Source organism: Ochotona princeps, chromosome 27 (assembly GCF_030435755.1).
Source record: "Ochotona princeps isolate mOchPri1 chromosome 27, mOchPri1.hap1, whole genome shotgun sequence".
Classification (NCBI taxonomy): domain Eukaryota; kingdom Metazoa; phylum Chordata; class Mammalia; order Lagomorpha; family Ochotonidae; genus Ochotona; species Ochotona princeps.
The window spans coordinates 21,969,646-21,980,762 of NC_080858.1; the positions used below are offsets into that span (position 1 = coordinate 21,969,646).

At 52.6% G+C, this 11,117-nt stretch overlaps 1 protein-coding gene across 3 annotated transcripts; it reads right to left on the bottom strand.

The window, feature by feature from the left end:
* Nucleotides 1-118: 118 nt before the first annotated feature.
* Nucleotides 119-10,272, bottom strand: ING4 (inhibitor of growth family member 4). 3 transcript variants are annotated; one of them, XM_058655850.1, is made up of 8 exons: nucleotides 10,123-10,272; nucleotides 3,893-3,964; nucleotides 2,165-2,331; nucleotides 1,910-2,015; nucleotides 1,637-1,742; nucleotides 1,211-1,355; nucleotides 879-940; nucleotides 119-773 (listed from the first exon to the last, which is right to left on the bottom strand). In XM_058655850.1, the coding sequence occupies exons 1-8, from the start codon at nucleotides 10,157-10,159 to the stop codon at nucleotides 734-736; spliced, it is 735 nt and encodes a 244-aa protein (XP_058511833.1). In that variant the 5' UTR covers nucleotides 10,160-10,272; the 3' UTR covers nucleotides 119-733. The 3 variants fall into 3 exon arrangements, with proteins under 3 accessions (XP_058511833.1, XP_004596432.1, XP_058511834.1); XM_004596375.4 differs by having other exon boundaries at nucleotides 1,211-1,358; XM_058655851.1 differs by lacking the exon at nucleotides 1,211-1,355 and having other exon boundaries at nucleotides 10,123-10,271.
* Between the last annotated feature and the right edge of the window lie 845 nt (nucleotides 10,273-11,117).

Genomic DNA, 11,117 nt, shown 5'->3' on the forward strand with positions numbered 1-11,117 from the left:
TCCGATTGCAGGTCTTGCCCGTCTCTGGCAGGCCATCCTCCCACCTTGTGTTCCACTCGCAGTGCACACCAAGAACACTCCTCGTGTGCACTGTGTCTCCACAATAAACACAGCAGGCCAGCGTGTATGTTTTTTATTTATCCACCTGGATTTCTTTCACACGGATGCTGTCTGTAACCACCTTGCCCCTCCCCCACAAGGCCAGGCTAAATTCCCTTGGCACAGAGGAATGGGGTGCTCTGCCAACTGGGGCCCAGGCAGGGATGGTGTGGGGCACACCCCACCATGAAGAAATGAGCAAGAAAAGGGAGAACAAGTTCATCACACCCAACCCCCATCAAAGGGGGGAAGGGAAACTAAGAAGGCTGCGGCAACCACCCCCAAGCTCCTGCCCAGTCTTTATATACAGAAAGCAAGGGGGAACAAAGTGGGCCTTCCTTCAGAAATACAGCACCAACATCAGCACAGAGGCCAAAGGACAGTGGGCAAGATGGCTTCCCTCTGAGAGGAGGGTTGAGAAAGAGCTCACCCCCCCAGTGGCTGGGGCAACCTCTCTTGCTGTGGCTGGGTGCAGCCAGGACACTCGGCGTGGGGAGCAGAGAGTAGGGGAGGAAGGGATGACAGCCTGGGCCACCCACTTCTCCCAGAACCCCTGGCCCCACACAGGCATGCCTTTGCCCAGGAGCCCAGGTAAGGGGACATGGAAGAAACTGCTGGAATCCAAGGCCCTTATCTATTTCTTCTTCCGTTCTTGCGAACAACGTGGGCAAAACCTGGGAAGGAAGAGGAGAAATGGTGAGCAGGGGTGAGTGACAGGAGCCTGCCCTGGCGCTCAGGGTGCAGGACAGTCAGCTCTGGCCACATCTCTCCTCTCTTACCATTTTCCCCGAGGCTTGGTGGTCAGCCCCACACAGGCAAAGTGGAACCACTCAATGGAACACTAGAAAAAAAGAGGAAGACGGAAGTGGTCAGAGGCCGGAGGAGGCGGGGCGGGGAGCCAGAGCCCCTCGCAGACACCCTGGGTGTATCCCTTCACTCCATGCCCTTGGGAGCATTCTTGGTGAGCCCACAGCCCCACCCCCCGGGCTGCCTCCCTCGCCCCCCCTCCTGTTCTGGAACAATACTCTGCACCCGTAGGCACCCCCTCACCGCCTGGACCCACTCCCTTTACGCCCCTCAGCGCCCCCATCTGAAGCAAAATGGCTCTCACATCAGGGTTGTCACAACCAATCATCTCTCCATAGGAGACCTGGTGACAAAGGCAATAGGTGGGTTCGTTGGGATCCACAGGCATATCCAACACATCAGAGGGGTGGACACTGCCAAAGGCCACTGCGGGCATCCCATACTCAGGACTTCTGCGTGCCAAGAGGAAGAGAAAGTGTCATCTGTGGAATGGGAAGCTGCGACCTGCGGCCCTCAGACGTGGCAGGAGGAGACCCTGGGTGGGGGGCGGGGGCGGGATGGGGGCGAAGGACTCACGGCTTCTCCTCTCTAACGAGCAGAAGCCAAAAGGAGAAGGAAAAGAAGCTACCAGCAAAGAAGCCAGACAGTAGCCAGGGCTGTGCTGGGGAGGAGTGCGGCCTGGGGAGAGGGGAGTGCGCCGCTCGGCACCGGGGTGCCCTGCTTCACTCACGTGCGCACAAGTTTTAGCTTCTTCTGGGCAGCCTTGGGGGCCTCCTCGTCCGAGTTCTTCCCTTTGGAGCGAGCACGGGCGGCCTTCTTCTCCTTCTGGGTTCGACCTTCCGGGGAGCACGCCAGGGAGCCAGGAGGCAGAAAGACAGAGAGACGGGTTAAGTCCTCTTCCTCGCCGCTCGTTCCAAACCTGCGCCCCTCTCACTGGGGGCACAAGCCGAGCTCCTGGCCTTGGGTTTCCTTGTCCCACCCTCTTTCCCCTCACTCTTTTTGCCTTTGCTCGAAGAGCTGTCACAGTCACTTGATTCAATCTGCTTCTCCTTCAGATCAGCCTCAAAACGGGCCAGGTCCGTGTCCAGGCGCCGGATGTGTTTGTCCACCTGGGCGGTGGGGAGGAAGGAGGGAGAACACAAAGAGGGTGAGCTGGTTTCAGTGGCATCTGGGCAGTGCTCCCTGTGCCCAAATAGGAGGGGGTCTACACCCCGAGGACTAGCTGGGAGGTGGGTGGGGAGCCCCAGACAGAACATACCATCTCATAGGTCTGCATGGCCAGCTGTACTTTGTCATCCCCGAACTCCTTGCACTTGCCGTAGGCCTCCTGGATCTGTTTGAGAAGAGCCAGTTTCTCCTCGGGGCTCAGGCTGCGGGCGCTGCTCATGTACTCGGTGGCCAGCTTGTCAATCTCGGCCTTCAGGTCTACAACAGAGAGCCAAGTCACAAGGGTCCTGAGTGGCTAGGTCACACACGTTTTTTCTCTGTCTCCTTAGATCTTTCGTCCACTGACCAGAACCTTCGAACCAACATGGACTGAGCCTTCAGCAGCACTGTGCCATGCACCCAAGCACTATGACGTGGACAACACATGCTCCAGAGGCGCCTTCAAGACTGGAAGCACTGCTCTTGGAGTTGGAATGGCAATGACAGAAACTCACTTTGCACAGAACGTTAACACGTGGCACACTCTGGTGGACGTCTGAGGATGCTCCTTGGTGGGCCTTACTGCTCCTTTACTTTGATCTCCAAAGATGCCTTGTTTCTTGTCTCAAAAAACATCCCACGGCGGCCCTGACTGGAGGTGCCAGCTGCTGCTGGCTGCCAGGTGGGTACATCTCTACTTCAGGGCGCAGAACCACGCCCTCCTTCACTCACGTTACAGTGCTGCCCACAGACCCTGCCGGTCCACAGCCGGCTGATTCTGCTTATCACCTGCAGCTGGTATCCATCCCCTACTCACTGTGGCTCTAAACGCTCTGATCCTGGGATGCTGCCCACAGCCTGGAACAGCCAGACTGCAGAGGTTTACTCCCTAACATTTGGTAAGGCTCATGAAAACAGCACAGGAAGAGAGCAGAGGCCCGACTGTAACAGTTACAGCTAACAGGAGGGCTCCCTCAGCACCCCCCTCGCCTCCCGGCCAAAGGAGCTCCAGAGGCGGCCAGTTCCCACAAGCTACCAGTGACCTTTGTGTGTGTGAACTCCAGTTACCTCTGTGTGACAAAGCAAGTGAGCGGGTCCCCAGGACTTGGCAGGTGGCACTCCGGGGTCTACCTCCTGGACTTCAGATGACGTTCACTTCTTCAGGGGTCCACTTACCCAGAGTAACTTTAGACACAGGTTCCTGGATCCCAACACCACAGGATGGCAGACAGGACCTCCCCGGTCCATCCTGAAGAGACCTACCTGCCCGCTGCAGTAGCCTGCCCCTGCCTCCAAGTGAACAACGCAGCCAAGCTGCCTTAACATCCAAGGCCAGAGATGCAATCGAAAGCCTCTGGGAGGCTGAGGAACACCTAGAGGCCCTGACGCTGGCTTCTGCTTTTCTTTCCCTTCTTCCTTTTTTTCTTTTAAGAATCTCTTATAGAGCCAAAGTCCTATCTCGCAGCATGAGCCACAGTCTGAAGCTACGCTGAATTCTGGGATAGGGACATGAATAATGCAGTGGAGGAGACTACGTTATCCCATGAATTGCTGAAGGTGGGGGGCAGAGATCATTCGAGATGCTCCACTTCGCATCCTTAAAATTTTTCTGGAGGGAAGTTATAAACTGCTAACATCTTCTGAGTTTGTGAGCACTGTCTCAGTATTCCATTTGTCATAGAAAAACTGACACAGAAATGAAGTTCACCACTATCCTGGCTCAAGAATTACGAGCGAGAGACAAAGAGACAGAAGCCTGGTTTCTCCAGATCATAGCACGCAGAAAAACTAATGATTATACCCACTCCCCACACCCAGCAGCACCTTGCCCTGCACGCACCTTCTGTTCTTTGGTCTAGGTCCCTCATGAGCTGGAAGTTTCTCTGTAATTCGAAGGGCAGGTTTTCAATACCTGGGGAAGAGAAAGACACCGAGTGTCACTGGGCCACACAGTGCCCTTAAAATACCTGTGCAAGTGCAGGTGGTTTTTCCCACCTGGGAATCTCTCAAGACCTGTGCCAAGATTCTTCTCTCTTTTAGAGGATCTATTAGTCTGAAAGAGTGATAGAAAAAGGAAAAGACAGAGATCACACACCTGCTAGTTCACTCCCCAAATGTCTCAATGGCCAGGGTTGGGCCAGGCTGACGCTAGGAGCCGAGAGCTCTGTCCTGGTCCTCTTTGTGAGTGGCAGGAGCCCAAGTCCTTGGACCATCCTTTGTTGCCTTCTCAGGGACAAGGGGGGTGGGGGGACTGAATCAGAAGCAGAACAGCTGGAACTCAAGCCTGCACTCCTACAGATATTGTGAGCAGCAGCTTAACAAACTGCCATACCACCAGCCCCCTCACTGTCCCTTTTCTCACAAGAGACCATTCTCACTGCCTTCCCCCTCAAATCTGCATGGCTTTCCCATTCTCTCTCTTCTCTTCTACCAGCCAACCACGCCCTCTCCCATATTTTCAATATTTGCCTCCAAACTTCTTATCTCCAATCTCCAACCTCCTTTTGTTTCCCCTCCCCTCCCCTCCCCTCTCCTTTCCTTTCCTTTCCTTCTAGATTTATTTATTTATCTGAAAGATATAATGACAGACAGAAATCTTTCACTTAGTACTTCATTCCCCAAACGGCCTCAATGGCTTGACTCAACCAGACTAAAGCTCGGAGCCTGTAATTCTATCAGGGTCCCCCACGGTGAGTGGTGGAGGGTCCAAGCACTTGGGCCATCATCTGCCCTTCCACGCATATTAGCAAGGAGTGGAGCAGCTAGAACTCAAACCACCAGCCACCCAGCTGGCAGCCTAACCCTCTGGGTCACAATGCTGACCCCTATCATTCATTTCTACAAGAGGCCACATTCATCTTCACTACCACTGCCTCCGCCTCTCCTGCCATCCTAACCCCTCCCCAAAGGCAAAGGGCTATCCTGCCATCCTCCACTCTGATGACCATACTCTACCTATTAGCTCTGCTAAGATTCACTTACTTGGGTGAGGTGATTAGCTCAACTGACTAATCCTCCACCTCCAAGAGCTGGGATCCTATACACGTATTGGTTTGTGTCCCCACTGCTCCACCTCCCATCCAGCTCCCTGCTTGTGGCCTGGGAAAGCAGCAGAGGATGGCCCAAAGCCTTGGGAGATCTGCAGGAAACTTCTGGCTCCTGGCTTCAGATTGGCTAGGCTCTGGCTATTGTGGCTGCTTGCAGTGAGCCAGTGGAAGCAAGATCATTCTCTGTCTCACTTCTCTATGTAAATCTGCCTTTCCAAAAAAAAAAAAAAAAAAAAATATATATATATATATATATATATATATATATATATATATAGCAAATAAAATCAATCTTTTCCATAAAAAAAAAAAAAACTGTTTGAAACAGAGATAGACAGAGATGACCTGTCTGTTGGTTCCCTCCCCAGGCAGAAGGCAGAACTCTGTTCTGGTCTCCCAGGAGGGGCGGCAGGGGCCCCAGTACCTGGACCATCTTCCACTGCTTTTCTAGACTCATCAGCAGGGAGCTGGGTCAGAAATGGAACAGCTGAGCTCGGACCTGGCACTCAGCAGGCGATGCTGGTGTGGAAAACAGCGGCTAGACGCTCTATTTCGGGAAGCTGGCCCCATCCCCAAGGTTCATATGGCGCCCTTGTCTCTACTGCTCACCACACACCCTGGCAGTCTACCCTCCACATGGCAGCCCGAATGTCCTTTCTGAAGATGTAAATTGGGGCAGGCTGGGCACCTGGTGAGGCAGTCTGGACGCTCACAGGCTCACCTGTGTGCTATAACCGAATGCCCAGGCTCAAGTGGCAGCTCTGCTCTTCATTGTAGCGTCCCACAAATGGGTACCAGTTCGTGTCCCGGCTGCTCCACTTCCCTTCCAGCTCCCTGGGAAACCAGTGGAGGACAGCCCGAAGCCCTGGGATCCTGTACCCGCATGGGAGACCCAGAGAAGGTTCCTGGTTTTGGTGTCAGATTGGCTCAGCTCTAGCCTCTGGCCATTTGGGGAGTGAATCAGCAGATGGAAGAATTCTCTGTCTCTCCTTCTCTCGGTAAAATTTGCTTTTCAAATAAAATAAATCATTTTTAATAGTTTACTTTTTAAAAAGACTTATTTATTTTTAGAGATTTGCTTATTTTTATTGGAAAGGCAGATATACAGAGAGGAGGAGAAACAGAGAGGAAGATTTTCTGTCCGAGAGTTCACTCCCCAAGTGGCCGCATGTAAGGCATGTAATGCCATGACTTTAGCCTCTAGACTACCATGCCAGGCCCATAAAATAACTAATTAAAAAAAAGGCCTGGCGCTGTAGCCTAGAGGCTGAAGTCTTCGCCTTGCATGCACTAGGATCCCATATGGGCGCTGGTTCTAACCTTGGCAGCCCTGCTTCCCATCCAGCTCCCTGCCTGTGGCCTAGGAAAGCAGTCAAGGATGGCCCAAAGCCTTGGGACCCTGTACTCGCCTGGGGGATCTGGAAGAAGCTCCGCACTCCTGGCTTTGGATCAGATCAGCTCTGGCCGTTGTGGCCACCTGGGGAGTGAATCATCAGACAGAAGATTTTTTTCTCTCTCTCCTCTCTGTATATATCTGACTTTGCAATAAAAATAAATAAATCTTTTTAAGACTTACTTATTTTTATTACAAAGTCAGATGTACAGAGAGGAGGAGAGACAGAGAGGAAGATCTTCCGACTGATGATTCAACTCCCCAAGTGAGCCGCAACGGTCGGTGCTGCGCCGATCTGGAGCTAGGAGCCAGGAACTTCTTCCAGGTCTCCCACACGGGTGCAGGGTCCCAAGCCTTTGAGCCATTCTTGACTGCTTTCCCAGGCCACAAGCAGGGAGTTGGATGGGAAGTGGAGCTGCCGGGATTAGCACCGGCGCCCATATGGGACCCCGGGTGTGCACTTTCGCCAGTATGCTATCGCGCCGGGCCCAAAGCTAATGTTTTCTTGAGATAGCACTTTTATTCCTTTCAGGTTCTCATCCTGCTTTCCTGAATAATTCTGTTCATTCTCACAGATATAACTGGCAGTCCTGTGCTCATGCCTACATGCAATTACACACATCGTGGGTTCTCTTGGACCTCCCAGCTTGCTGATGGCACACAGTCAACGTCATGTTGCAAGCAGGAAGAAGTTCTCTTAAATTCTTTCATCTCTCAACCACTCAGTCAGCCCTGTCATAGGTAACTCCTAAATAAACCGGCCACGTGCTAAAATCAGGCCTACATCTCTGATCTGGTCGGTTTTAACTAACTAATCCACCCTGCCACACACCCCACTCCAACAATGTTATCAGGACCCATACACCACTTACAGAAACAGCACTGAGGGCTGAGACTGTGGCGCGGCACATTGAGTCACTGCCTGTGACGCCAACACCCGTACTAAAGCGCAGCTGCGGTCCAGCTGCTCCCTTTTGAGCCAGCTCTGTTCAGAGGCCAGGGAAGCGGCACTATGTGCCCCAAGTCACTGACACTCATGCGGGAGAGCTGCAGGAAGTTCCAGACTCCTGCCTTGGCCTGGCTCACTAGCTAGCAAAATACTTGGGAACTGAACAAAAGATCCCAACCTCTGTGTCTCTCTTCATTCAGGTAAATAGGTCTTACAAAACAAAGCATAAGTTAAACACACACACACACACACACACACACACACACATTCATTCTCCTTTAAAATACAAACTCGTCAATAGAGCTTAACAGACTTTTTGCCTATGGACCCAGTGCAATGGCTCAGTGGCTAAAAATCCTCACCTTGGCCCTGGTGTGGTCACTTAATGGCTAAAGTCCTCACCTGAATGCTCCACGATCCCATATGGGCAACAGTTCTAATCCCTGGCGGCCCCACTTCCCATTCAGCTCCCTGCTTGTGGCCTGGGAAAGCAGTGGAGGACACCTCAAAGCCTTGGGGCCCTGCACCCACGTGGGAGACCCGGAAGAGCTCCTGGCTCCTGGCTTTGGGTGGGTGCAGCTCAGGCCGTTGCGCTGTGGTCACTTGGGGAGTGAATCATCAGACGGAAGATCTTCCTCTCTGTCCCTCCTCCTCTCTCTATATATATATATCTGACTTTGCAATAAAAATAAATAAACCTTTAAAAAAAATCCTCACCTTACATGTGCTAAAGTCCTTGCCTTGTCCGCACTAGGATCCCATATGGGTGCCAGTTCATGTCCCGGCTGCTCCACTTCCCATCCAGCTCCCTGCTTGTGGCCTGGGAAAGCAGTCAAGGACAGCCCAAAGTCTTGGGACCCTGCACCCATGTGGAAGACCAAGAAGAAGCTCCTGGCTCCTGGATTTAGTTCGGCTCAGCTCTGGCCAATGAGGCCACTTGGGGAGTGAACCAGCAGACAGATCATTCTGTCTCTCCTTCTCTCTGTGACTCTACCTTTCCAACAGAAATATATAAATCTTAAAAAAGAGAGACCTTGCCCAGTCTAGCCTCAGCCTCCTCCTCTAAGTCTCATTTTCCCAGTTCACTCCTTGGTGTCATACGAGACCACTTCAAAACACCTAGGGGGGAAAATTGTTTTTAAAAGTCTGTTGTGGGGCCCAGCGGCATAGCCTAGTGGCTGAAGTCCTCGTCTTGAACACGCCGGGATCCCATATGGGCGCTGGTTCTAATCCCAGCAGCTCCACTTTCCATCCAGCTCCCTGCTTGTGGCCTGGGAAAGCAGTCGAGGACGGCCCAAAGCCTTGGGACCCTGCACCCGCGTGGGAGACCAGGAAGAAGTTCCTGGTTCCCGGCTTCAGATCGGCGCAGCACCAACCGTTGCGCTCACTTGGGGAAAGAATCATCGGACAGAAGATCTTCCTCTCTGTCTCTCCTCCTCTCTGTACATCTGACTTTGTAATAAAAATAAATAAATCTTGAAAAAAAAGTCTGTTTTGGTTTCAGAATAAAACTAAGTTCACGTGCTTCAGAATATGAATTTTCTACGAACCTTTTAAAGCTCTTACATATGCCAAGATTTTAAAAAAACAGGGGTGGGGTGGGGGTGGGACCACATTTGGTACAGCAAGTTAAGCAATGGCTTGCAACGCCAGGATCCGATCAATCCTATAAGGGAGTGTCCCTTCAAGTACCTGCTAACAGGCCTGGGAAGGAAGCAGAGGACAGTCCAAGCACTCAGTTCTCTGCCCGCTGTGTGGGAGACCAGGGGGAGGCTTCCGCTGGCCCAGGCCTGGCTGGTGCCAACATTTGGGGAATGTTACTTTGCTTTACACCTCCACCCCCCACACACTGTGGACCCAAACAGACATCTTTTAATTCTACTCTCCACAAACTTGGGGACGTACCCTTGCATATATAAAAGACCCATTTTTCCATGATCTTGTCACAAACATATCCCAAGACCTTAGCCATGACTTTCTCCACGGTATTCCACTCGTCCTCCACAGCGCATGTAAACAATCTTACAGATTGTGCTCAAACATCGCTGCCTCTGCAAAAGCCTGTTGTTCCCGAGGAACCCCTGTCCCCAGGGGTTCGCACTGAACTTCCAACACACCCCTACCACATCACAGGTCACACTATTTTATGCACATTCACAAAGCCTTGCAGAAGCCGACTTCTAACGAGATCGTGTCTTCCTCGGAGCTCAGTCCCCGTAACCCAACGACAGCGCTCCGGAGAGCGGCGGCTCACAGATTTCCACGTCATGGGAACTGGGGCTTCCGCGAAAACAACTGGGTGAAGCAGATCCGCACCCGAAGACAGCGGCTGACACCGCTTCCCAACGCCCCGGCGCTGGGGCGGGCGAGGGGAGACAGCCACCCCGCGGTTGTCGAGCCTTGCAGAATGGCAGCGACAAGCACTGTCCAGGCTCCGTCGGCTAGTCCTTTCCAGCCAAAGCCCGAGCCCCGCCGCGCAGCTTCTCCCTCGTCTCCACACAGACACCTCGACGCCGCTGCCCCGCCCCCTCTTTCTTCACGCCGTTCCGTATTTCCTCCCGTGAATCCCTTTCAGAAATGGAGACATGCTCAGCCCCGGGCCTCCGAACCCACAAAGCCTCTCGGCCCCAATCCCCACGCCCATCTACAACCCCTGGACCCCTCCTCCAGCCTGTTCTTACTGTCCAGATAATGTTCCAGATACATCCCCGCAGCCATCTTGGAGCAAAACAAAGCAACTTCCGATTTGCTCCGGAAGCTATTTGGCTGAGCATTTCCGCCCTTAAAAGAAGTTCCGCCCTTAGTAAATTACTTGGGCAGACACATCCGCCTGACGTTCAAAACTTTCCTTTTGCGTGAACTGCCACGAGCGCCCGGAGCGAGGCGGCTGCAGCCGACTTCCGCCCTTACTGAGACTCCAGTACGCGACCGAGACAGGTATGACGTCACTGCAGGTCGCCATTTTGCATTCTCTTGCAAACTTTTCTTTTTCCCTCCAAAACGAATGTGTTTATGGGGGTGGAAGTTTCTCTTGAGATTGGTTTATGAAGATCTCTTTTCTGAAAGTAGGGAATCCAATATTGTTTTTCTTCTTCAGAGAATGACTCTGATGATCAGGAAAAAGATTCCGGCGGTTAAAGGACTTGCGCTAGAAGTGGGAAAGTGGTGTAAGGCTTGGAGATTGAAATCCCCGGTTTTGTGCTCACACGAACACCGTTGCCTGGTGATTGTATCTCAAGTTAAGATTTATTATAAACTTCCTACTTATAAATAGCGGCGTACTTCTGGCTTTAGTCTCCTGTCACTAAGGAGGAAATGTCACTTTTTTTTATTTTTAAACTTTTATTGGAAAGGCGGATATACAGAGAGGAGGAGAGGCAGAGAGGAAGATCTTCCGTCCGATGGTTCACTCCCCAAGTGGCCACCACAGCTGGAGTTTAGCCAATCTGGAGCCAGGAGCCAGGAGCTCTTCCGGGTCTCCCATGGGGTGGGGGGGGTGGGGGGGCGGGCCGGGGGGTGCAGGGTCCCAAAGCTTTGGGCCGTCCTCGACTGCATTCCCAGGCCACTGCATTCCCAGGCCACAAGCAGAAATCATGGCCGCTGTGATTAGACCCGGCGACCATATGGGATCCCGGTGTGTGCAAGGCGAGGACTTTAACCGTTATGCTATCACGCC